The sequence below is a fragment of the Carassius carassius genome, chromosome 8, assembly GCF_963082965.1.
Source record: "Carassius carassius chromosome 8, fCarCar2.1, whole genome shotgun sequence".
In the NCBI taxonomy this organism is placed as follows: Eukaryota; Metazoa; Chordata; class Actinopteri; order Cypriniformes; family Cyprinidae; genus Carassius; species Carassius carassius.
In genome coordinates this window covers 19,805,692-19,833,376 of record NC_081762.1, presented here as the reverse complement: position 1 = coordinate 19,833,376, position 27,685 = coordinate 19,805,692, and the positions used below count along the sequence as shown (strand labels likewise).

General features: G+C 37.8%; 2 protein-coding genes across 2 annotated transcripts; both read left to right on the top strand.

Moving 5' to 3' along the window:
* The first annotated feature begins 12 nt into the window (after window positions 1-12).
* fam91a1 (family with sequence similarity 91 member A1) lies at window positions 13-24,072 on the top strand. Its single transcript, XM_059556542.1, has 24 exons — window positions 13-303; window positions 1,278-1,362; window positions 1,588-1,739; window positions 2,621-2,678; window positions 8,371-8,438; window positions 8,663-8,776; window positions 9,134-9,224; window positions 9,920-9,982; window positions 10,181-10,287; window positions 10,372-10,410; window positions 11,788-11,900; window positions 12,925-13,034; window positions 13,203-13,312; window positions 16,527-16,613; window positions 16,945-17,074; window positions 17,811-17,959; window positions 18,367-18,501; window positions 19,951-20,064; window positions 20,163-20,235; window positions 20,350-20,487; window positions 20,798-20,905; window positions 21,072-21,195; window positions 22,196-22,265; window positions 22,662-24,072. Exons 1-24 carry the CDS (start codon window positions 232-234, stop codon window positions 22,845-22,847), a joined length of 2,496 nt encoding a protein of 831 aa, XP_059412525.1. The 5' UTR covers window positions 13-231; the 3' UTR covers window positions 22,848-24,072.
* Window positions 24,073-25,238: 1,166 nt separating this feature from the next.
* Window positions 25,239-26,890, top strand: LOC132145474 (protein LRATD2-like). Its single transcript, XM_059556543.1, has one exon. The coding sequence runs from the start codon at window positions 25,830-25,832 to the stop codon at window positions 26,634-26,636; it is 807 nt and encodes a 268-aa protein (XP_059412526.1). The 5' UTR covers window positions 25,239-25,829; the 3' UTR covers window positions 26,637-26,890.
* The last annotated feature ends 795 nt before the right edge of the window (window positions 26,891-27,685 follow it).

Here is a 27,685-nt window from a genome sequence, read left to right as displayed (position 1 = left end):
GCGCTGAGCGGAAGTGACGTACATAGCCAGAAGCGTGACGAAGGCTGGCTTAAAAATACAACAAGGAAGTGGACGTTTACTGTCGAGACTTAAATAACATTCATAAAGGAGACATTTAATTTCCTATCGGTGTCTTATCTCTGAATAAGCGCCGGGAGGGTATAGTCATCTCGGACTTACCCGCGAGCCCGTGAGTATCTGTCTGAATAACCGTGGAGCTCGAGTCCAGCAATGAACACGGACGTAGAATTTCACATCAGGCAGAATTACCCGTGGAACAAACTGCCAGCTAATGTCAAACAGGTACAGTAACACAGCACACACACAAACACCATCTGACTAGACTTCCCATCACTGCCTGCCCTACCTGCAGAATAACTCACAGTATCAGCATGATTTCCAGAGAATCTGTCATTCATCTCATTCATTCAGTTATCCGTAAACACACACACACACACACACACACACACACACACACACACACACACACACACACACACACACACACACACACATCATCGTCATAATTATAGTTTCGTTACTGTCATCAGATTCCTCTGCATGATACCTAATCATATATAAACTGTTATATATAAATTAATCATTGGATTAGTTCTAAAAGAGTTCTTGAAGGATGTGGGAATAACATATTGTTTCTTTATGCTTTGAAACAATACATACAATATATTACACCGAACAATATATTATTCAGATAATATTACGTTTTTATTGAATAATATTAAACAATAGTTCATGTTCTTTTATTTTGTAGTGAACAAAATGTAAATGAGAATCTCTGTATTTGGATTTATTTATTGTTTTATAATTGTTTATTGATATTTAGAATTGATTGATTGATTTTAGTTTTTAGGTTTTAATCAAAAAGATGTATTTTGAGAGTTATTTGTCCACAGCAATATAGAATAGACGAATTATGGGTAACGAAACCATGCGTCAGCGGGTTAAAGAGGAACAAATGAGACAAATGCAGTATGAATAAATGTGGATAGCATAGAAATTGTTGCTTTGGAATATTTGATTAAACAGATTTTTTTTTTTTTCAGAAGGAAATTATTTTTGACATTTGTCATTATTTTTCTTTAAAATTTGAATCAGATAGACACAGTCAGTTTCACATTCATAATATTCAGTAATGCCAAATATTATGTGTTTGCATTGTGTAACTAAATCCATTGGAATGAAATATTTTTGCACTTTCATTTCTGAAAAAAAAAATGTTTTGCAGTGTTTTAATTGTCATCTTGCTTTATTTATAGAGCCTGGGAAACTCGCAGCGTGAATATGACAAGCAGGTTCTTCTGTACAGTATCCGAAACCAGCTTCGCTTCCGCAATAACCTAGGTAGGCATTAGATGAACAGAGAAAATCTATTGCTTTTTTTTCTCTTCTATAACTCCTATTTTTCATTCTGACATTGTTCCAAACCATTTGTGTTTCTCACTCCACTCTGGCCAGACCAACAGCTCATTGTAGCTCCTGTCAGCAGATGTAATTACATTTAAATAATGAGCCTTGTTGCTCTGATTTAGCGTCCCAAAACACTGTCTAAAACCTCGTCTCTAACAGTTAGGCATGTGAAGAAGGATGAACGCAAGTATTATGAGGAGCTGTTGAAGTACAGCCGGGAGCATCTGATGCTCTACCCCTACCACCTGTCTGACATCATGGTCAAGGGTCTGCGGGTCACCCCCTTCTCCTACTATATCAGCATCATGGAGGTTTGGTTAAGTTACTTATTTGTATAAGGTTTACAGTAATCACTTTTTCATTCTTATTTTTTTTTGCACCTTTTAATTTTAAAGAGAGATTAATGGGGAGAATAGGAAGTCTGCTAATTAATTTTCTCAAACTACCACATTTTTTTCTTAACATATGGTGGACATGGGCTGTCTTGCAAGTTTTTTTCTTCCTTTAATGATAGAGGCGATAGAGAAGTATTAACTCATGAGCTCATTACAGTACAAGTGCTGCATTCTGATCATGCTTCAGATAGGTCTGTTTGTAGACGTTAGTGTTTTGTTTGCGCATATGAGGATTAGTGTAAATGACTCATACAGAGTGTCAGTTTACCATGTTTTATCGTATAAAACAACAGTGTCTGCTTTCTGTCTGTGTGACTTCTGGTGTCATTTATGCAAATTAATTTACGGTGTTCTTAATAAGTTTTTAAAGATGCTCTGAGAGCATTCAGAGGGAAAGTTCACTATCATTATTTACTCACTCTCAGGTTATTGCAAACTTGTATGAGTTTTTTTTTTCTGAGAAAGGAGAAGTTATAATGCTCTCTTCTATACAATGAATGTAGATGGGAACCAGGATGCCAAACTCCAAAAAAGAATAAAAACACAATAAAAGCATCCAACAAGTAGTTTATTGCTTTGTGTGACAAAAATCATTCACTTGCATTCTATGGAAAATTGCAACTTGGACATTCTGCTGTAAAAATTTCTTTTTGTTTTCCATCGAGGAAAGAAGGTCATATGGGTTTTTAAAGGCAAGAGGAAGAGTAAAGGATGACAGAATCATAACTCTTATTTCTTTGGACTTCATTTGATTGTGATTGCATGTGCATGACCCAATCTCTTTCCCCTTTATTCAGGACATCATGAACTGTGAGAAGAGTTATGATTCCCTGCCCAACTTCACTGCTGCTGACTGTAAGTTGTTCTCTCTCTGTCAGAGCTGGGAATCATTATTTGTTACTGTTGCTGACTTCTCATGCACAATAACGAGGCCACAAGCCACTAGAGACGACATACATTGCTCACTCAGAATGAAGTGGCACAGAATTACTCTGGCTAATAGTGAATGTAAATATTTTAATAAAGGTACTTTGCTAATTCTTCAGAAGAAGTATGGCATTGCTTTCTTGATGCTTTAAATGTGCCATATAGTCCACAAAAAGATGCATTTACTGTTTAATGCAGATCTACATGCATTTACTAATTAATAATTAGTGAAATAATATTTAGAAAATGTGAAATATATAAATATATTCAGAAACATGAGTAACATTTTATAATAAGATTTCATTTCTTAACATTAGTTAATATATGAGGTTGATTTAGCTTAATAATATTTTTTTTATATACTAATGGACATTGGTAATTTATTATACATTAACTAATGTTAATTTATAACTGAAATGTTAAAAAAATGAAATGTATTCGTATGTGTAGAAATTAACATTATGCTGGAATAATTAATGTTCATTGTTAATTATAGTTCCTAATACATTAACTGATGTTACTGAATTGAACATTATTGTAAAGTGTTAAAGTGAAATAGTTGTGTGAAAATGGCACAGTATAAAAATTAAATATGAATGTGTTCATGACAATGATAAAGTTACATTAAATCGTGACATTAAAATTACATGAAATAATGCTGTTTTAAAGGGTTGCTGAGGTTCAAGTGTAAATACTGTGTATAAATAGACAGACACTGACATAAAATGTATTTAGACTTTGGACTCTGGCAATCGAGTGGCTAGTTGGATTATTCATTTGTGCAAATTAGTTTTGTAATTACCACATAGGAGCAATATAATAGTGTACAAGCACCTGACAACAAGACAAACCATCCCATATTATTTTGTGGAAAAATTTATAATTTGATTTTAAGTGTATCATTGCATTTTACGAACCCCTTATACAGGTCCTTCTCAAAAAATTAGCATATTGTGATAAAGTTCATTATTTTCCATAATGTAATGATAAAAATTAAACTTTCATATATTTTAGATTCATTGCACACCAACTGAAATATTTCAGGTCTTTTATTGTTTTAATACCGATGATTTTGGCATACAGCTCATGAAAACCCAAAATTCCTATCTCAAAAAATTAGCATATCATGAAAAGGTTCTCTAAACAAGCTATTAACCTAATCATCTGAATCAACTAATTAACTCTAAACACCTGCAAAAGATTCCTGAGGCTTTTAAAAACTCCCAGCCTGGTTCATTACTCAAAACCGCAATCATGGGTAAGACTGCCGACCTGACTGCTGTCCAGAAGGCCATCATTGACACCCTCAAGCGAGAGGGTAAGACACAGAAAGAAATTTCTGAACGAATAGGCTGTTCCCAGAGTGCTGTATCAAGGCACCTCAGTGGGAAGTCTGTGGGAAGGAAAAAGTGTGGCAAAAAACGCTGCACAACGAGAAGAGGTGACCGGACCCTGAGGAAGATTGTGGAGAAGGACCGATTCCAGACCTTGGGGGACCTGCGGAAGCAGTGGACTGAGTCTGGAGTAGAAACATCCAGAGCCACCGTGCACAGGCGTGTGCAGGAAATGGGCTACAGGTGCCGCATTCCCCAGGTCAAGCCACTTTTGAACCAGAAACAGCGGCAGAAGCGCCTGACCTGGGCTACAGAGAAGCAGCACTGGACTTTTGGACAAATTTTGCATGTCATTCGGAAATCAAGGTGCCAGAGTCTGGAGGAAGACTGGGGAGAAGGAAATGCCAAAATGCCTGAAGTCCAGTGTCAAGTACCCACAGTCAGTGATGGTCTGGGGTGCCATGTCAGCTGCTGGTGTTGGTCCACTGTGTTTTATCAAGGGCAGGGTCAATGCAGCTAGCTATCAGGAGATTTTGGAGTACTTCATGCTTCCATCTGCTGAAAAGCTTTATGGAGATGAAGATTTCATTTTTCAGCACGACCACTGGTAAATGGTTTACTGACCATGGTATTACTGTGCTCAATTGGCCTGCCAACTCTTCTGACCTGAACCCCATAGAGAATCTGTAGGATATTGTGAAGAGAAAGTTCTGGATGAGCTTAAGGCCGCTATCGAAGCATCCTGGGCCTCCATAACACCTCAGTAGTGCCACAGGCTGATTGCCTCCATGCCACGCCGCATTGAAGCAGTCATTTCTGCAAAAGGATTCCCGACCAAGTATTGAGTGCATAACTGAACATAATTATTTGACGGTTGACTTTTTTTGTATTAAAAACACTTTTCTTTTATTGGTCGGATGAAATATGCTAATTTTTTGAGACAGGCATTTTGGGTTTTCATGAGCTGTATGCCAAAATCATCAGTATTAAAACAATAAAAGACCTGAAATATTTCAGTTGGTGTGCAATGAATCTAAAATATATGAAAGTTTAATTTTTATCATTACATTATGGAAAATAATGAACTTTAGCACAATATGCTAATTTTTTGAGAAGGACCTGTATTTACCCATATGTCTTGTCATTATTCAACTGAAAGAAATGTGCCGGCGTATCTTTGGGGAATGGATGTCAACACTGTTATGTGAATTGCAGGCAAAGATTAAAGTGAATTGTGTAAGGCTGTACAGTCATACATATATTTGTACCCCAAAGCATCTGGGTACAAAATCATAATAGCATAATAGCATAATGGCATAATAGCACATCATTAAACTATGTTATGAAACAAATAATTTGTAATTGGCTCATAATAGCTGGCTGTGCTTGCTCCGAGATCTCACAGAACATGGTCTTTAGGTTGGGTAGACAGAAGGTAGCCAGCATGCTATGCATGGTTTTCTCGCTCTAATCTCTTTGTCTGAAGTGAAGCTGCACTCCTGCCCTTCACAGCTCACCCCACAGCCTTTGGCATCATGCCTGGCACATCGCTGTCAGGCCTGGCCTTCTCTAATGATGCCAGACCCCTGTGCCTTTATGCATGGTGAGGGACAGGCTGCTGATGCCCCAGGAAGGCAGGAACTGGGGCATAGAGAAATATGTTAAAATCACGGAGGTTCCTCCAAACACTAAAGAACATCTATGATGTCCTACCAATTGCATGCATAAGTGGTCAGCACTCAATAGAGGTGAAAACTTATTCCAGAATGTTCTGTGAACCTCAAACCATATTCTGAGATATTCAAAAATACATGTAAGCCACATTGCATAAGTGTTTGTAATGCTGCCTGCCTGGTCAAGATTATCAATATAGTGCTTTAAATGCACACACATGTACATCCAAAGTTTAAATAATGATTCTACTTAATTTCAGTTCACATTTATTTGTATAGTGCTTTTAATGAGACATTGTTTTAAAGCAGCTTTACAAGAGATGCATGTTTCTACATTTCAATAAAGAGTATTTTGTTATCCGAGCTGACTGTCAAAGTAATGTTCATATTCCAGAAATGTACAATTCTATTATTATAAAAATCATGCAGGTAATGACACATTCCAGCAGAAACAAAGAACACGATTAAAGGGTTAGTTCACCGAAAAATGAAAATTATGTCATTAATAAGTCACCCTCATGTCGTTCCAAACCAGTAAAGACCTCTGTTCATCTTCGGGACACAGTTTAAGATATTTTAGATTTAGTCTGAGAGCTCCCAGTCCCTCCATTGAAGCTGTGTGAACGGTATACTATCCATGTCCAGAAAGTTAAGAAAAACATTATCAAAGTAGTCCATGTGACATCAGAGGGTCGGTTAGAATATTTTGAAGCATCGAAAATACATTTTGGTCCAAAAGTAGCAAAAACTACGACTTTATTCAGAATTGTCTTCTCTTCCGTGTCTGTTGTGAGAGAGAGTTCAAAACACAACAGTTTAGTGATATCCGGTTCGCAAACGAATCATTCGAAGTAACCGGATCTTCTTGAACCAGTTCACCAAATCGAACTGAATTGTTTAAAACGGTTCACGTCTCCAATAAGCATTAATCCACAAAATGACTTAAGCTGTTAACTTTTTTTATGTGGCTGACACTCCCTCTGAGTTCAAACAAACCAATATCCCGGAGTAATTCATTTACTCAAACAGTACACTGACTGAGCTGCTGTGAAGAGAGAACTGAAGATGAACACTGAGCCAAGCTCGATAACAAACAAAAGATTGACTCGTTCTCGAGTAAAGAACCAGTTGAAGAAAACGGTTCACCGGTTCTTTTGCGCTTTACCTAATGACGTCATTTGCGATGATTGCACTTGATTCAAGCCTTCGGTTTACCCGTGCTCATAACACTGGCACAGAATCAGTTCAGAATCAATCACCAAAAGAATCAGTTCGGTTCAGACGCTCTGTGTGTCGGTCTGTTTCGCGCTGAATCACACATGCGCAGTATCATCAGCTCCTCGGTTCTCGAATCGGACGTGCCCAACAGAAACGGTTCTTGACTCGAGAATAAGTCAATCTTTTGTTCGGCTCGGTGTTCATCTTCAGTTCTCTCTTCACAGCAGTTCAGTCAGTGTACTGTTTGAGTGCATGCATTACTCCGGGATATTGGTTTGTTTGAACTCAGAGGGAGTGTCAGCCACATTAAAACAGCTTAAGTCATTTGCAGATTAATGCTTATTGGAGACGTGAACCGTTTTAAACGATTCAGTTCGATTTGGTGAACTGGTTCAAAAAGATCCGGTTACATCGAATGATTCGTTCGCGAACCGGATATCACAAACTTCTTTGTTTTGAACTCTCTCACAACAGACACGGAAGAGAAGACAATGATGAATAAAGTCGTAGTTTTTGCTATTTTTGGACCAAAATGTATTTTCGATGCTTCAAAAAATTCTAACTAACCCTCTGATGTCACATGGACTACTTGGATGATGTTTTTCTTACCTTTCTGGTCATGGACAGTATACCGTACACACAGTTTCAATGGAGGGACTGAGAGCTCTCAGACTAAATCTAAAATATCTTAATCTGTGTTCCAAAGATAAACGGAGGTCTTACGGGTTTGGAACAACATGAGGGTAAGTTATTAATGACATAATTTTCATTTTTCGGTGAACTAACCTTAAGGCAATGATTAAATGTTGTGATCATAATGATTTCAAAGACAGGAAAATTTGTTTAAAATTTGGAATCAATCGTTTTTATACCAATGTGTGCTGAATTTTATATGTAGACTTTTACTAATCAAATTTTATTAACATCTTTACATTGCAGAGGTAGAAAAAGAGTTGCTTCTGACATGGCATTTATGTTTATTTACACAGACTTTTTTAATGCTGCTCGAAGGTGACGAATGTATTTCCACAGTTACATCATGTGTATAGCCTATATACTGTATAAATTCTAAAAAAAACAAACAAAACATTACAAATGGTCCATGACTCCCATTATAACCACTGAAGCTGTCTTACACTGCAAAATTAGTCTCTTGCGTACTTACTCTTACTGTACAATCCACACTTTTCATTAACACATTTGACTTTAATAGCGAGTCAAAATTTATTTAGTTAAAAAAAAAATATTTATCTTGAATTTTTGTCCCAAGCCATCGTTCATTTCCAATCCTGGTGTAAACAGGGTCATAGATTGCAGATTAGGTGTCCATACATAAAATATTTGGTATTTAAGTGTCCATCAGCATATTTATTGATCTAACTGTTGATTTTTCAGGTCTGAGGCTGCTTGGCATTGGCAGGAACCAGTACATTGACCTAATGAACCAGTGCAGATCTTCCAAAGTAAGTCACTCTTGGTTTTGCGCTGTAGATCAATTAGGATGTTATGGTTTACTTCCATGTAATATCTTCTGGGATTTCAACATGATGTTCATTAGATGGTTCTCAAATCTGGATGATTTCATTGCTCCCTTTGAAGATGAAAGATGTAATCCATAGAGAGCAGTGCTTTGCACACACGGTGATAACCTCACACTGTTGCCTAAGCAGCATCTGTCTGTGGCTAGAAATTCTTCCGGAGGAAAACGGCTCGTGATCTCCTGCCAGCAAAACCTGTGGAGATCACCGTAGAGCCCTGGTGGGTGGTACAGACCGGGTATATCACAGAGGATGACATCAGGGTAAGGTGGATTAATTTAACAATGCTTCTTTAGTCTTGTTCATAAAATTACATTAGGCTTTTGGAAATGGAAAAAGGGAAATAAAATTACTTTAAATAAATGGAGTCAATGAGAATAGAAATAAATGATTCATTTAATATTTCTTTTTTGATGTAACTGTTTTCAAACACCATTAAAAGTAATGTCATTTGTAAATAAAAAGATGAGCAAAACATCGAAACAAAGAACTAAATGATTCTCATCAGCTACATTTTCCCTCATATATCCCGGATGAAACTGTCAGAGGACAAAATGTCTTCTAGTTGCTCATCTGAAAAACCTCTGGCCTTTATTGTTTTTGTGCTGGGTTGATTCCAGATCTGCTCTGGGGCGGAGAAGACGGCCATTGATAAGATGATAGATTCTGGACCCCAGCTGGCTGGATCAATGGAGTACAACGTGGTTCTGAGTGAGTGTCAGTTTTTTAGAAAACCTCTTAAAATAAAGATGATCAAGTCAGGTCATGCTTTATAGATGTATTGTACTTTGTGTATTGCAATGTATAATTGTGTAATGTATTGCACAATACTATTGTATTGTGACCCATAAAAGCACGTTTTAATGATATAATGGTCGAGAATTTGACAACTCTTAATTATAATTTCTATTTAAACTTTTAACGTAAGCTTAATTTAGCTAGACTTTAAAATTAAAATGAGGCTCCATACCTGTCATGGTTAATAATAACAATAAAAAGATTAAAATAGTAAAAGTTATATTCACTCAGTCCACTAATGATTAAATGAATATGGTAATTTAATAACATAAGAATAATAATCAAAACAACATAATGTTTGCTGAATATTTAACATTCAGCCAAACTGTCATAGTCTGCATCCAGTCTGTACTGGTCTGCGCAGAGCTGTCCATTGGACTGTGCAGATGATAGGTTTCCATGCACAGCAGATAATGGCAGTTTACAATCCAAAAGTGTGGGGCAATTTTGAAGTCAGACCAGTACGACCTCTAACAAAAATGTAGTCGCACATGCAGGAAAAGTGGTTGAAAAAAGCCACCATTTAGTCACAGTCTGAAGCCCTGTGTTTTTACGGGTGGTACTTTCAGGATAATAACTTTGTCTATTTATCTTCTCCATTTTTTCAGGTTTATACAACAGGGGCTATATATATCTTGATGTGCCCATATCAGATGACAGCTGTATATCAGGTATGCACTGCAGTTTATCAAATGGGCTTTAATTATAACCTCTTTGGAAAAGGATTTTGCTCGTCAATCGCCACAGATTGTACATAATAGCGGATGGGAGAATAATTGATCAAAAAGTGTTGATAGGATGATTACAAATCCATTTGAAAGAATGGCAGAGAAAACATCTATTTTACTCTTCTTGGTTTTCGTTTTCAGTGCCGCCGCTTGAGGGATTTGTCATGAACAGAGTCCAGGGTGATTATTTCGAAACGCTACTCTACAAAATCTTTGTTTCCATCGATGAGCAGACTAATGTGTCGGAGGTACATAAGTGCACTTTTCATTTCTTTTCAGTGATTCTGCTCGTCTGTGAGAGTCTCATAGCACTTTTCCGTTTGTCATTTCAGCTGGCTAATGTACTGGAGATTGACTTGGGCCTGGTGAAGGTATGTGTCATGCAGGGATGAAAATGGAAGGCCATTTACATGGAATGTTTGATATGAAATGATGCCCTTATAGCTGACTGGGAGCACGGTGAATCCAGGATGCAGCGGTTCTGGAATTACCAATTTTCCAAATTCTTTGGCCTTTTGATGGGTTGTGAAATAATTCCTTCTTTGAATGTATGATGCAGAATGAGGACTGAACCATTGTGAACCACTGAACATTTCCTTTGTAGCTGTTTAGCACCATTTCAGTATCCGGCAGAGTGGAAAACAAGCTTATTCATGAGATCCGTCATGAAAATCCATAACTCGCTGACGTGACTCAAAGGACACGATCTTTAACAATTTAATGAATTTAGTTTTACAAAAGATAGCTAGTATTCATTTTCATTATCTCTTTGACATTTTGCTAGACAAATAGAATGAAACGTTTACTGCAGTCATCCTATTAGTGCAAACCTATTCATTCAGTAAATGATGTTGACAGAGTACATTTGAATAGATCCATTGCCGTCAGTGTTTCTGCGCGGCAGACAGGGTTCCTTTTGATAGCGGTGTGCCTGAAGACAAACACTTTCATTGGAAAAGCTTGAATATTGGACTTTATTTTTTGAAACACAACATTTTATTTTCTCTTATCTTTTTCTTGTTTGTTTTTGTAAATCATATATTAAGCCAATTAAAGTATCCATTTATATAAGAATAGTTTTATGACCATTATTAATTAAAGGTTTATACAGAATTTAATTCTGCTCACTTTTCACAAATGACTTTAAAACAACAAACACTCTCTCTCTCACACATACACACAAATACGCAGTGATATTTAAATTCTCTTTTCCTTTGCACCATAATTTATAGTACAATGAGGGAATATAGTATCAGCATGTATGGAGCCCAAATCCTGACCTACTTTCTTCTGTACTATTCAATTTTTCTCAATAGCTAACAGAGTTTTATCTTCATATGTGACAGTACCGCAATTTTCTTTTCTGTTCCACTTCACTTAGAGCCATTCTGAGTCGTGCTTATGGCCATGTAGAGAATAACCTTTGGAAAAATAAGGGAATATGTATTCATAACCTTAGCTTGGTTGGCCTAGCTGCAGAATCAGTTGGATGTTTCTTGTTGTCAGGTGAAAAGGGCAGATGGAAATTGTGTTTTGGCAATGATAGTGTGATAATGTATATTATTATAAAGCTGTTTTCGATATCGCTATGGATTATTCATGAAGATGTGTGTGGATGCTTTCCAAACATAATTCAGAGACTGGCTGACTTCCTCGTAAATGAATGATGCTTACATGCTATTACAGTTGTTAATAATCATGCGTGTGAATGCTGAATGAATATTGGACTTTTTTCTATTGTCTTCCAGAATGCAGTGTCCATGTATTGTCGCCTGGGGTTTGCTATCAAAAAGGGTCAGGTGATCAGCCCCGACCAGCTGCACACCTCGTGGAAGAGTGCCCCTTCGGTCAATAGACTCAAGTACGAGAGCTCATACCTGACACTGATGAATAGGCCTTTAGTGCTGGCTCACGTCTGAGAAACAAACGAAACACTTGCTGCTCTAGAAATCTCAAACTCTTTGCATATCACTCATTGAGAGATTTGATCTTTGCTATTGGAAAAAGTGGTCATTCTTACTGTTTGACACCTGGAGCTTATTGGTGGGCTAGCCATACCATAATCGCAAATACAACTAGGATTAAATCCTTCCAATGAATTCATTATTTTGATTCCTAAAATCCTAGGATTGGTATTTTAATTTATGCATTTGTAGTTGATGCATAAACATGTCTGCCAAAAGTAATTTGTGCCACCTCACGTCTAGCAGATGTCGCTGGGTTAGTGACGGATTATTGTTGACACCTAACACATGCAGTACTCCACCTCTATCATATATCTATTCCCCATGCTAGCTATTATTTATTTATTTATCTATCATGCTAAACATGTTAGATAATAATACTTTAATTTTAATAATAATAATTTTTGATATTGTAATAATTCAAAGTAATGAATTCTTCAATCAAATAAAAATATTTGTAATATATTATTGTTGTAATTGTTTTGCATTATTATTTATTAATTTCCCATTAAGGAAAACATTTTTTTTTTTGCGTTCTTCATACTGACATTTATAACATCTCTTCATTAAAAATCTGGAAAAATCGGAACAATCTTCTTCTCTGTACCAATGTCTTATATTAGCTTTGCGTCTAATATCTAATAATCTAACAATTTGTAATGGCTAAAATATTTTGAAATGTGAAAGGAAAAATAAAGAGAACCTTTAGTGTTATGTGGTGAGTAATTGTTGATATTGTTGCTTGAATATTCCCAAATGATTCACTAACGTATTGAAATCAGAATTGAATCAAGAGCTTGTGATTGAGAATCAGATCAGAAAGGGAATGTATAGCCGGTTTAAACATCAGCTCCTGCAGTTGCTGTATGTGTGAATGTTTCTTTAGTCTGGTGTTTCACTGTGTTTTCTCACGCTTGCCAGAGGCACTATGGACCCTCAGAAGATGCTGCTGTCATGGGAGGCTGGCAGTCCAGTGATGGAGGCAGGTTCCTCAGCCACTGATACAGACACCACCAGCCTGGAGGACCAGGGTGAGAGCACAGCAGCATTCATTAAATCATAAACCGCTTTCCACTCACCCGTTAGACACTAGCTCACTTTACTGCAGTGTATTATTAAACATTAGTCTGGCTCCCATCAGTACATAAATCACAATAACGTGAATTAAATTGACTGTGTGATTTTTCCCTGTCCTTTAGACAATGCAAGTGTGAGCAGTCTAAGTATTCCAGCCGCCCCGACTAAGAGGATCGCCTTCCTGTTTGACTCCACCCTCACCGCCTTCCTCATGATGGGCAATCTGTCCCCTGTTAGTGTCTCATTCACAGATTGAAGTATTTCTGCTTTACAATTGACATATAGTTGAAACACTACACGTAGCTTATTTTACTGTGGATTTTAAAGGGGTTATGAATAGGGATGTGCACGGATATTCGAACATTCGAATATTCGTTCTGCTCTAATTATTCGATAAATAAAAATGATATTCGAATTTCGCAAAAAAAAAAAAAAAAAAAAAAAGTTCACAATAAAACCTAATTTGGTTACTTTCTGTGATTCTCCACGGCATATTTGAAGGTGTATGCAAGCAAAAAATAATTAATGAATGATTAAGGGGCCATTCAAATATCGCGCCTAATAAGGCGTGGAAAAGGCTATGCGCGCCGCTTTCTCCTTCTTTCCAAAGCGCTCGGGCAGAAGCGCTCCTGAGGCGACGTGTTCTCTCCATGAAGACGGAAATTTCAGCAAAGGATAAATGGATTTGTAGCACAAAAAAAATCGCTTTCAGTAGCTCTGCTACTAAATTTATTTCAAAATGGCAATCCATATACAGCTATGATCAGCTGTTCCTTCATCTTGGCTGAGCTTTCAACGTTGTTACAGGAAAGGATGAAGCTGAATGTTTAGTTCTTGTCACATGACCTGCGGTGCGCTTGTAGCATTCTGAAAGTTGAGATGTTTTTAACTCGATGCTGTGAGGACGCGCCTGGAAATAAGGGGGCCGCGTCGCACCGCGTGCGCTTCGCGACCGCGTCGCTTCCATTATGAGCGCGCATACCGCGCGCCTACATTGGAAATAACGAACTTGAGCATGCAAAAGACGCGATATGTGAACGCCCCCTAAAAGAACTGCGGTCTTCTACAGTAGCCTACTTCAAATATGCCGTGGAGAATCACAGAAAGTGATACAAGAACATTGTTGCAGCATCTCTCAAGCAACGAATAAACACTGCTAACTTGGAGAATGCAGTGAAAACTCCTCTTCTCGTGTCTGCGCTAGACCCTCGGCACAAACATCTCCGGTTTCTCGATGAAAACATGAGAGAAGTAAGAAAAAATGTTTTTTTCCTTGATGCGAGTGGTGCGGATGCAGTCGCTACGATGAAGCGGATGCAATGCCCACTCGTCGGAAAAGGCTGAGCCAGTTCTCCAGCGATGATTACAGAGAGTCCAGCCGAGACGAGTGGGAACAGTTCTTGCTGTCCATGTATTCCACCAGATGAGGATCCCATTCAGTGGTAAACGAAAACACGAAGCGCTTCACAAAACATATTCGCTTAGCACACCGTTATTTGTGAGTCCCGCCAACGTCTGTGCCGTCAGAGCGCGTTTTCTCCACGGCCGGCCTTATTGTTAACAGACTAAGTAGCCGACTTTCCCCAAATCATGTTTACATGCCCGTATTTCTTAACAAGAACATTTGAAACAATAGAAAAAAAGCAAAAAAGATTTGCTGACAGTTTAAAAGTTAAGTGTAAGCTACATTCTGTACAATAGCCTAATTGCTGCAGGCTGCTTTACGGTTTTTCTTTGTTCACTTTTTTTTTTTTTGCTTTTAATCTGTACTTTTGTTTGTTTGCACGCATTGTTAAAGGTTTTCAGCTACAAAACACGATGTGTAATGTTCAAGCTTATTGTAAGCTTGTTCAAAATGACGAAAACAAATGTTGCTGAAAAATACCGTCTGACTCATTAAACTTAATTTAAATAAACGAATATTCGAATGTTCGTTTTTTGTGAGCTCAAATATTCGAATGTGATATTTGTGGAAAACGCCCATCCCTAGTTATGAACTGCCCTTTTTTTAACTGTACTTTTTCATAAAAAAAACATAATTCAAAAGTAATAGGCTATTTTCTGTCCTGTTTTTAACCCCCTCATCAGAACGCTCTGTTTGAATAGACATTGCGGATTGTAGACTCAGAAGTAAACACCCATGTTTGACAGTCTACATACATCTTAAATAGTTACTGCTATGTTTTATGTTAAAAACGCATAAATACTCATCGATCTGTAATAACAGACAAAGCAATAGTGATCACGTAATGAAAACAGTTACTCACACTTGTGTGGTGCAACATAGGATCCAATATAGTTGGCACAGCATCGACTTTTCGTATCAGTCTTTCTGAAAATCCTGAGTTGAATTGTGAATTTTTTGTAAACGAATCCATGGTAAAATTAAATGAACAAAGGACCACGTTTTTACTGGTGCAGTCTGGAACTTCAATTAAAAATTGAAAGTGGCACATTCCACAAGCTGTCGTTTTGGCAGATTGGCTTCAGTGTAAGCTGTTTTTAGACTAACAGGAAAGTTTTGAGTTCTGAAAATTGCAGGATGTTTTTATAATACAATGACCCCTTATATATAAAAAGTTTTTTAATTTATCAGTTTATGACCCCTTTAAAGGTGTTTAATATTATTTAGTTTACTGGTTCAAAGTTGGTGGGTTGTGTCTGAAAACAGGTTAAAGTCAGAGTTGCCAAGTCTGTGGTTATACAGTGGAACTACTTTTAAACTGTTGCCACAGGTTGATTTTTTTACAATTTGTTTTTTACAATTTTTGCATTAGGCTAGTTATTGGCTGTTTTTGGTTGAACGTTAGACAACAGCAAAGGTAATCTAAATATAAAAATAAGGGAAAGAAGAATGCACAATTGAAGAGCCAATATGGATCTTTAACGAAAATTTAAGAACTCTTTTTTTTCAGCCTATATCCGATCTTACTGATACTTGTCAGGCATCCCTACTACAGTAATTGCCCTCTAATTGTCCTCTGTGGTATTTAGATGCTAATTCATCTGTTACTTGGTAGAAGCAGCTAAATTAAGCAGATGCCATTATGGGCAAGCTATATGACATGCACTTATCCTAAAAAAACATAAATAAAACTACTTAAATGCAACCCAGAATATGTTAAATATGAGTTCACTTGCTGAAGAGACAAAACCTGGTTTGTGCCCTCCACAATGTGTTTGGTGTGGTGAATTGTTGCCTGTCGAGTGCACGAAAACATAGAAATTCAATTTTGTACACTAAACAGTTTTAGTACTGTTGTGTCTCCACTTGAAGTCCAGTGGAAAGGCTAGATCTAGAAGCTAATAAACCAGTTGAGAACTGCTGATTTGGTGAACCAAGAGGAGGAGTCATGCTCAAGGGTTTTCCAAGATTGTCAATCATCAAATATGTTTAGTATATCATCTATAAATATCGGTATTTCATGTGGTGTTTTTCATCTCAGAACTTGAAGAGCCACGCCGTGACGATGTTTGAGGTTGGGAAGTTGTCTGATGAGACCCTGGACAGTTTTCTCATGGAACTGGAGAAGGTAATACCCTTATTATAGGACACAAAAGAAGCTGAGGGACACACAGTGGACAGACAATCTCCATCTCTGCTCGTGTTGAAATAGAAAGGGGCCACCGCCAGGGGCTCATTATACAGCACACACACTCACATTTTTCACTTTGGCACTGCTCTCACATCTCTTGTGCACACAAAAGCATAAAGGCTATTGCATTTCTCCCTTAATATCTTTCCAACCTTTAGTTATTCTTTTCTTGTTTGCACACCATTCTTTTAACTCACTGACATAATGACTGTCTTTGTGTGTTAAGCTTGATAAAAATGCTTTATTTGCTTTATTATATTTCTATAAGGTTGAGAGCACTGCTGAAGGAGAGGCTCAGAGATATTTTGACCATGCGCTGACCCTCAGGAACACAATACTCTTTCTGCGCTACAACAAAGATCTCACACCTGATCAGGGCCCTGATGTACCAAATATAGGTATGTGTTAGTATCTGAGGGCCTGTATATACTAGACCTGGGTGATCAGTAAAATATTTATGTATATTTAAAAAATGTTCATGGATAAATTTTGAACAATTAAAAAAGGATGCAATAATTATTTACCCTGTTTTAGTTCTGAAATTTATTAATAATAGTTTTTCTTCCTTAATTTTGATTCATTTTCTGAAATTTCAGAGCAAAAGCAAATACATCAAATATACTATACTGAGCATGTGAAATATAATAATACATCATAAAAAATATACACAGGTGGTCAAATGTTTGGAAAATGTAGGAAATTTTAATGTGTTTGAAAGATGTCTCATATGACCACCAAGGTTGCATTTATTAGAAAATACAGTAAACCATATTATTGTGAAATATTATTACAATTTTATATTTTAATAAATTAAAAAATTTCATTTATTCCTGTTATGCTAAGCTGAATTTTCAGCATCAATACTTCAGTCTTCAGTGTTACATGATCCTTCAGAAATCATTCTTGCTGCTCAGGGAACGCTTATTATTTTCAGTGTTGAAAACCGTTTTTGCTGCTTAATATTTTGTGGAAATGATTCTGCTGGGTAATACACGTCATTATCAGTTTCCTTATTTAAACTGTATCACTGTGATCCTTATTAAATACAATTGTATGTCCATTGTGGAGCGGTACAAGTGAACACGTGTTCACACATCCTGGCTGGCACTGATGTATGTTTGTGATTCTCGCCAGGCCTGCCTCTGGACCTCCTCCGCTGTGAAAGCCTGCTGGGATTGGACCCTGCCACCTGCAGCCGTGTGTTGAACAAGAACTACAAACTGCTAGTTTCCATGGCGCCACTCAGTAACGAGATCCGGCCAATCAGCAGCTGCACGCCTCAGGTAGCCCAGGAGACTGTAGTCAGACCCGTAGAGAGGGTTGTGTGAGTCTGGGAGTTACGAGACTGTGCTCGCTCAGTGAGCAGTCAGATCCTTGTCCTCTTAAGAGTTTCATTCAAGCTAAATAGGTCTTTCTTTGCCTCCGGGTTTCTTTATAAAAGGTGCACCGTGTAGAAAAACGCTACCCACCAACTACATCTCTGCATTTCCATAATGATCTTTAACATGCTTTTTTAGATGTCTTTTACAAATAAGGTCAGCATTTGGCCTGGGGGAGAAGTTACGGTGTGCATTTGGAATAACTTTATTTCGTTACACTTCATTACATGTTTTGTCACTAGTAGCAGTTGCTTGGAAGTTGGCCATGTCTATAAGAGTAGCTTTATATGTGTCTGATGTGTCTCTTCCAGCACATGGGTCCAGCCATTCCTGAGGTCAGCTCCATCTGGTTTAAAATGTATCTGTATTCTGTCACTGGTCAAGGCCCTCCTTCGCTGCTGCTGTCCAAGGGCTCCAGGCTCCGGAAGCTGCCAGAGATCTTTCAGGTCCGTTTCAGCATAAAAATATTTATTTCATTTTTGTTTGTACTTTGTATGTGTATGTATATTAGGGGTCTTAATATTTTTTTATGTTTTTGAAGAAGCCTATGTTCACCAAGGCTGCATTTATTTGATCAAAAATACAGTAAAACAGTAATATTGTGAAATATTATTACAGTTTGAAACAACTCTTTTCTATTTCAATATAGTTTGAAATGTAATTTATTCCTGTGATAGCAGAGCCAAATTTTCAGCATCAATACTCCAGTCGTCAGTGTCACATGATCCTTTAGAAGTCATTATAATATGCTCATTTACTGCTCAAACATTTCTTCTTATTATTAATATTGAAACCTGTTGTGTGCAAAATTTTCTTTCTGGAAACTGTAATGCATCTTTAAGCAATCTTTGATTAGAAACATTAGAATTGTTTTTACTGTTGATAAATGTAATGATTCTCACCAAAAAAATGTTAATGCCAGTATATGCATTATAAACCTGCTAAATATCCTGTTATTATCATATATAATTTTAATATATATATATATATATATATATATATATATATATATATACACATACACTCATTGTCCACTTTATTAGGTACACTTTGCTAGTACTGGGTTGGACCCCCCTTTGCTTTCAGAACTGCCTTAATTCTTCATGGCATAGATTCAACAAGGTGTTGGAAAAATTCCTCTGAGATTTTGGTCCATATTGACATGATAGTATCACATAGTTGCTGCAGATTTGTTGGCTGAACAACCAAATTCTGACTCTACCATCTGAATAGAAATCGAGACTCATCAGACCAGGCAGCATTTTTCCAATCTTCTGTTGTCCAATTTTGGTGAGACTGTGTGAATTGTAGGCTCCTGTTCTTATCTGACAGGAATGGCACCCGGTGTGGTCTTCTGCTGCTGTAGCCCATCTGCTTCGGAGTTCAACGTGTTGTGTGTTCAGAGATGGTATTCTGCATACCTTGGTTGTAATGAGTGGCTATTTGAGTTACTGTTGCCTTTTTATCATCTCTAACCAGTCTGGCCATTCTCCTCTGACGTCAACAAGGCATTTTTTCCACACAACTGCCGCTCACTGGTTATTTTCTCTTTTTTGGACCATTCTCTTTAAATCCTAGAGATGGTTGTGTGTGAAAATCCCAGTAGATCAGCAGTTTTTGAATCACTCAGACCAGCACGTCTGGCACCAACAACCATTCCACAATTCCACATTCAATGTCAGTTTCTTCACCATTCTGATGCTCGGTTTGAATGTTTTCACCACAACTAGATGATTAAATGCACTGAGTTGCTGCCATGTGATTTGCTGATTAGCAATTTTTGTTACCAAGCAATTGAACAGGTGTACCTGATAAAGTGGCCAGTGAGTGTGTATATCTATATATATACTTCAAGTACAAATAACTTTTAGATAATCATTTGATATGTTACTTAGGCCTATGACCGACTGCTTATTACATCATGGGGTCATGACCCTGGGGTTGTCCCGACATCCAACGTGCTAACAATGTTGAATGATGCCCTCACCCACTCTGCTGTGCTCATCCAGGTAATACAAGGAGACCCTGAATTCTCATATCTAACACATTATCAATCTTATCTCATTCTAACTGAATTTTAAAACATTTAACAAAATCACTCTTTCAGGGTCATGGAATGCACGGTCACGGTGAAACTGTCCATGTCCCATTCCCATTTGACGACGAGGACCTTAAAGCAGGTAAAGTCTTAGTTGTGTATACATATAGTGGCCTTGGTTTTTGTAGATGTGTTTAGCACTCTGAATAGCCCAGAAATTGAAACTGGCCACTCTGATTTGTGTTGTCTCTCCCAGAGTTCTCATATTCCAATATGTGTGCGCACAAAGCCCTTAAGATCCTTCGGGACAAAGTGGATCTGGAGCACCAGTGTGGCTACATCACCATGCTCAACCACAACAACAGACATCGCAGACGACCCAGTGACGCCGAAGGTGGGGCTAAGAGCCTCTTCTTAGTTCTAACTGTCCATTTAACCAATCTCTGAAATGCCTGATAAGGACAGCCCCTATACTGATCATTAGCTACTCCAGGGCTGTATCGATAAGTGCCGTAATTAGATTAGAATGAGAGCAACCAGGTCAAGCATTTGCTCGTGTGTTTTATTAGAGCAGGTCTCTAATGCAATTAATGTTTTAATTGCAGTTCACATGTTCGATTGCATCACTAATCAGAGTGAAACCTGAACGCTACCTTCAGGGTCTCAAAGGAACTTGAGATTCACTCTCTTTGCTTTCCTCACAGGAGACCCTGAGCTTAGCGGAGTGCTTGATGTCAGCGGAAGCAATGAATCTTTTGAGCTGGTTACGGAGGAGAATAACGGAGATGGCGGCAAGAAACCAGGAACAGAAGGTAGGTGTTTTTGACTTTGACTGAGAGCCAGAATCTGCAGATTTTTTTATTGTTGAGAAAACATGCAGAATAGAGTTAAACTTGTTGTGGGTATTGATAATCACTCAGGTCTTGCAGCTGAGTCAGTATGAGGTGCTCAGAAAACCCTGTTTGTTCATTCTCTCAGGGTCGTCCAGTGAGGATGAATGGGTTCCCCTGGAGCTTTGCTTTGGGATGCCTCTTTTTAGCTCGGAGTTAAACCGCAAAGTGTGTCAGAGGATCGTCTCCCACAAACTCTGCAGCAAAGACAGGTGACAACTTGAACAATTGTCCCCTTTTTTTCCCTAGCAAAGCAAATTTGAATCCAGCCCATTATTTTACTGATCCCAGTCATACTTCTCTATCCCATAATTTCCTGTCCTCTGTCCACTATCTATATTAATAAAAGTGGCAAAAGGCTTCTATTTAAAAGTTTGGGGTTGGTAAGATTGTTTTATATTCACAATATTATTGTTAAATAATAACAATAGTAACATTTATTGTTTAATATTATTTATTAATATTATTTAAAAATAAATTAAAGTTTTTCTATTGTAATACGTTCATTGTTATATATATATATATATATATATATATATATATATATATATATATATATGTGCAATAAATTCAAAGCTCCAGTCTGTAACTTTATTTTGTTTAAAAATGTTCCAAAATCCATTTTTGGGCAAGTACATTACTTTAAATGTGACTGCGCGGCTTTAAATGTTAAGTTAATTTTGTAGTATTTTGTTGTTGTTGTTAATGCATTCAGTTCTTTTTCCAGAAATAACACTAAATTAAATGTGTAATGATATAATTAATCTGCTGTATTTAAGTAATTAACATTCATGTTTGTACAAATGACAGTTTGCGGAGCTTTCATTATAATTAGACATGTTATAACATGCTATAAATAAACATCTAAATAATTATACACATAGAGTATCAATTCTATGTATGTATTCCAGTACAAAAATATAAATTTTCACCTTAGGTACATGTTATTATCCTCGCTGGCTATTTTTAATATTATCTTCACTACTACAGTGACAGATAACAATACAGTTGGTGGTGTGAGAAATCACACTTGTCTCTGTGATAGTCTGTGACTGACCTCTTCTTTAATCAGGACCAACGTCTCTTGAATGAATACATTAAAAGTGTTAAGAAAAATGAAGAATATTTCATCAAGTTCGTTTGACAGCCTTAATTAAAATATGTATTAAAACTGGACTAAAGAATAAAGAACACACTCTTTTTCTTTTACAGTCTTCAAGAGTTACTACATTCCAGTCGAAAACTGGCATTAAAAGTTCTCAGTTTTGTTCATTCATTCCAGGTAAATCTTCACCCGTTTTATTTTGTGCCTAATATAATGTGGGTTTAGTTCATAGGAGCAGTTCTGATGTCTTATTTCAGAGATGTCATTCAGCTGTAATACAGTCATGGAAAACCAGGAAATATCAGCATTTCCTACAGGAACTTAATGAAATCTTATAAGGTCATGGAGATTTCTATAGTGGATATATTTTGTACTCTCTCTCTCTCTCTCTCTCTCTCTCTGTATAGTGGATATATTATGTTCTGCTCTAAAATATTTCATCAGCTTGAAATTGCTCTATGAGAGTGCAATCTCTATAAAATTGGGCAAGAAGTGTGAGAGCCCTGGTATTTTTCACTGTCAGGTGCTCTTTGTATGTGTGTTGAGTTGACTATTTTTCACCGTCCCTCACAGGCTGGAAAACAGCCCGCGGACCCTGACAGCGGAGTCTGGGGTCCCCTGAGTCAGCCCCCGGCAGAGTCTGGAGTCCCCCTCCCCGCAATCAACCTGCTCTTCAAGGAAGGCGAGCTGAAGGAATGGAGCGGCCGAGCACCACCCTCCCTGCACATCTCTGTCCCACAGAGAGATCAGCCCACATAAAACACCCCCCTTAAAATAACCCTGTTCAGATCCACACCATACACCGCTTGTCATGAGTTACCTGTGGCACTCAATCACAAACAGCCATCAAGTGCTGCTGCCGCCATCCGTCATGTCTGGATGCGAGCGTCCAGAGTAAAGTAATCAAAAAATAGAAAATCTATTTACAAAAAAACCTTTTAATGTGTATATAGACTTTGCTTGGAAAACATAGGACCAATCCTGGAGTTGGATGAAGTCGCCCTAATCGTATTACCATGTTTTGTGACCTGATGCATGATATCACTGCACAAAATCTCCAAAACTACTTGACTGAATCAGCAGGGTTTGAAAACACAAAGTTGAGGTTTACGTTTTGCACAAAGCCTGTGGATGACATTCAGGTTTATTCAAATAGTTTTTTGGGGACTTGAATTACGGTTTATTAGGTAGTATTTCAGCTGGAAATCTCGTCCGTCTCAATTCTGCTTAGCAGAGGAGCGTTTCTGCATCACTGGGACCAAAGACCAACTCGTTTTATGTTGATTTTTACTATTATTTTAACTTTGGCTGCCTTATTTGCTTTGTGCCCATTAGACTACAGTATCACCGGATGTGTTTATTCCACTAGACCAGTTTGAACATGTTCCCACTATCTGCTTTTGTCCACTCACCTTCAAGTAGTGACAACAATGTCATCCATCAGTACCTAGATGTGTTGAATATCAGTATAAGTTTCGAGTTTATTGTACGAATATGCAGTAAACTGCATTAAAATCCCCTCAATGGCCTGATTTTTTTCCCCCTCATGCCTTTACTGAGGGTGCTGCCAGTGTTTCCCCAATCAAACCTTATGGTAATGGTATGTGAAGACCGATTAGAGATCTTGGTGCTGCATGATGAGTGTGTAGAGTCGTTGTGTGTATTGTGCACCATCCTCTCCTCATCTCTTTATTTCCCCTTCCATTCCTTTCTGCATCAATATGACCCAAAACCACACCGGCTACGTGCCTGACCCAGTCACAGTGTTAGGAATAACATAACTGATAGTTTTATAAAGTCACCCTGCATTTTAAGAACTCTCTGTTGTAGTGTACTTGATGGGACTGTGAACATGCTCTTGTAATTAAATGGGTACAGAAGTAACATTTTCCCCACACGCCATCCCATTCTCCAAAATATATGTCATAAAAAATGAATATGTAAAAATATATGAAAATACTAATAAATATGTTTCAAAAACACACATTGCAAGTGTTAGCATGGAGTTTGTCGTTTAAAAAGATGTTTTCTCAGGTTGTTGAAGGGTAGGCTACAGACAGGCTGGCTCCCAGGTGACTGTAATTACTATAGCAACACAAATTCAGGGTGTCACCAGGGGGCAGTGAGGCTCTGAAATGGGGCATGGCATCATAGGAATAGCACAAACCAGTAGAAGAAGGGGGAAAATTATCTGATGATGCCTGTCAACAACAATTCATATTGAGATGCTCTTTATATTTCATCCTACAGTATGCGCGAGACTGATGTATGTAGTGGTTCGACTTTCTGTCATTAATTTCATAATTAATCTTCGTGTAGCTTAATAATTAAAGTTGGTTTTATCTGGAGGCTTGCTCTTTAAAACTAGGTCAGTGACTATAGTCAGAAACTTTCAATATTTCAAGAAATGTGTGTATGGGAGAAAATTTGACACAGCGGGTGGCTACCCTATCCATTTTTATTGTAGATGTTCTGCAGCCTATGAAACTTTTACACAGAGAATTACAGACTTGTACAAAGGGAATATAACCTTTTACTACAGTCTCTCTGTATTTTCAGCCTTTCATGCTTCTAAGCAGTGCATGTAGAAAAACAAAATTACATTATCCATGTAATTAAAAATATCTTGATGTAATTTTTTACTTAATTGGAAGAAGGGTAAATACTTTTATTTACAGTTTAAACGACTGTAAATAAAGTCTTATTCTGAATTATTAAACTCATGGAGAACAAGATCCCCCCCTCCCTCGTCAAAAATCTGTTGCCATATTGATAGTCTTTTGTGATACGGTTTCATATTTTTACATACAGTACAGAGCCATTCCCAACCTGAACCAACCAACCTGTTTGCATCTCTGTAAACTTTTTGGAGAAACTGTTGCTCATCGTACAAGTGAATCACATTCAGATTATTTTGACCGATTTGATTAGTGATTGATTAGATAGTTCTAACAGCTCAGACAACACGAATGGCATGATCTCTGGAATAACTACCGTGAATACTACCTTAAATATAGGTGGAAATCCCAAGGATTTATAAGTAAAAAATAGTCGAAACCCCTGTTTGTAAACAAAATTACTTTATATGTAACAGGACAGCACTGGGTGAGCTGCTTTATCATATTAATAATTCTTAACGACGCCTGTCTAAACTACTTTACACCGTGTTGTGCTGTTTCAGCGATGTCTCTTTAAATGAGGGAGCGTGTGTAATAAGTGTGGCTGTGGTTGGTTTTCTTCAGCTCTGTCTGTTAGTTCGCATAATATCCGATAAACGCGAGCAACGCGCAGCGCGTGCAGTTCAAAACAGAACGTTCCGAGTCTGACAAACAAACAGAGCGCTTTACGTTTCTGAAGGATGGAAAAAACGTGTTTGTCGTTCTATTCGGATTCCGGAGCAACATTTTATTAATTTGATCAGTATGTCAGTGGAGCTTTGAAGAACTTTCTACTTGGATACATCAGGTGTGATAGGACTACTAACTGCCTGGAGCAACAACTCGAAGCATTGAATACACAGACTGGATGTAACCTTTAGGCTTATCCCGCACAATAACTCTTCTTAATCTATATAAAGTGCTTTGTTTTGGTCTGTAACTTTGATGCGCGCGGTTGCTTTAGTAAGCAACTGTCAGCGCAGACGGAGCATCGCAGTGAATCTACTTCCAGATGTCCATCTCTCTCTGCTCGTAACAGGTGGAGCTCATTTCACTCCATCTGTCCGCTGCTGAAGTGGCATATATGGGCAACCAGGTTGACAAACTGTCACACCTAAGTTACGCCGAAGTTCCCACGACCGACCCTAACGGGCTCGACACGGAGGAAGACGGCCCGCGGATCGGGGTCTCCTACATTTTCGCCACCGACGACGACGAACTGGACGATAATCATCATCAGCATGTCGATGGATCGGAGCAGAAGGAGGAAGAGAAGCACTACGAGCTGGACTGCGCGGTTTACCACCGAGACGAGTGCATTTATGAGAGAAGTAGCAACACTACGGAACAGGAGACGTTCAGCCCGGAGAATTTATTGAACAAATGTAAGCCCGGGGACGTGCTGGAGTTCGTGTCCGCCGGGCAGTACCCGCACTGGGCTGTGTACGTGGGGGACGTCCAGGTGGTGCACCTGCACCGGGCGGAGGTCAAGAACAGTTTTCTGACCGATGCTAGTCAGGGCAGGAGGGGCAGGGTCGTAAACGAGCTGTACAAATACAAACCTCTCAGTCCTGACATGGTGGTGCAGAACGCGATGGAGCAGGTGGGGGCCAAAGACAGAGAGCTAAGTTGGAGAAATTCGGAGTGTTTCGCCGCCTGGTGCAAATTCGGTAAACGGGAGTTCAAGATGGGAGGGGAGATACGGATAGGAAAACAGCCGTACAGATTAAAGCTCTTCTTGCCTGACAAACAGTTTCATGTGCTGGAGTTTCAGAGTTTGGAGGATTTGATCATGGAAAAGAGGAGAAACGATCAGATCGGCAAAGCGGAAGTTTTACAGGAGTTGGCACATCATTTGATGAATAACGGAAGTGAAGCGAACGTTCATTGACGTGCAACAGGTAGCGGACAGAAATGTAACCCAAAATATGATTCTAACGAAACCCGTCCAGAACATTTAACTGCAAATATTGAACAAAATGTTTTTTGTTTAAAGAAAATGACAAAACTCCATGATACAATACTAGCTCTTCATCATATCACTGCGCCGCTCCCATAGCAGATGTTCTCATGAAAGGGACTACATCTTTTAGTGGAAGGATATTACTTAATTTAATAATGATAATAAAAGTTTAAATATAAAAATGTGTCCTCAATATTTTTAGTTTGTTGCAACCGTCTTTATAAAAACAATAAATCACTAAGACCAGCTGCATTGTGAATATAGTAATGACTGAAAGAAACAGCCCATATTGACAATTTATAGCATATGATGGGTATATTGGTTAAGAAGATGTTTTAGATTGTAATTTATTGTGAAGCGTTCTTTTCATAACAATTAAGCAACATTTCCATTGCTTTAATGCAAAGATATGTTCTTATAGACTTTGTAATGTGGTGAAAAGATATATCATAGCAGGCTACGACCACCTTTAATTAATGTTGATTTTATTCAAATAAAATGCATTGAAAATAATGGAAATAGCAGTCTAGACATAAGCAGGCTGAATTATGGTAATGAGAATTGGGTGGTAAAACTTGCTAAATTGTCTTTAAAATAATGTTAAAATGCAAAACATTATAATTGTCATAAATGTATACAGTCATGGCCAAAAGTTTTGCCAGCAACATAAATTTTGTGTTTTGCAAAGTTTGCAGCTTAAGCAGTTGTGGTGTTCATTCACATTGCACCGATTATGAAGAACTGTAAATATTGACTCATTTATTTATTTTTTGCCAATAAAAGCCTTTAAAACTCATGATATGCATATTATTGTTTTCAGTACACCATGGAAATATGTGGAAAAATCTACAAAAACTGAAGCAGCAAACTTTGCAAAACACAAAATTTATGTCATTGCCAAAACTTTTGGCCATGACCGTAGGCCTCATTTACTTTCAGCAAAAATATATATTTTTTCTTAATTTTGGGACTTTGTG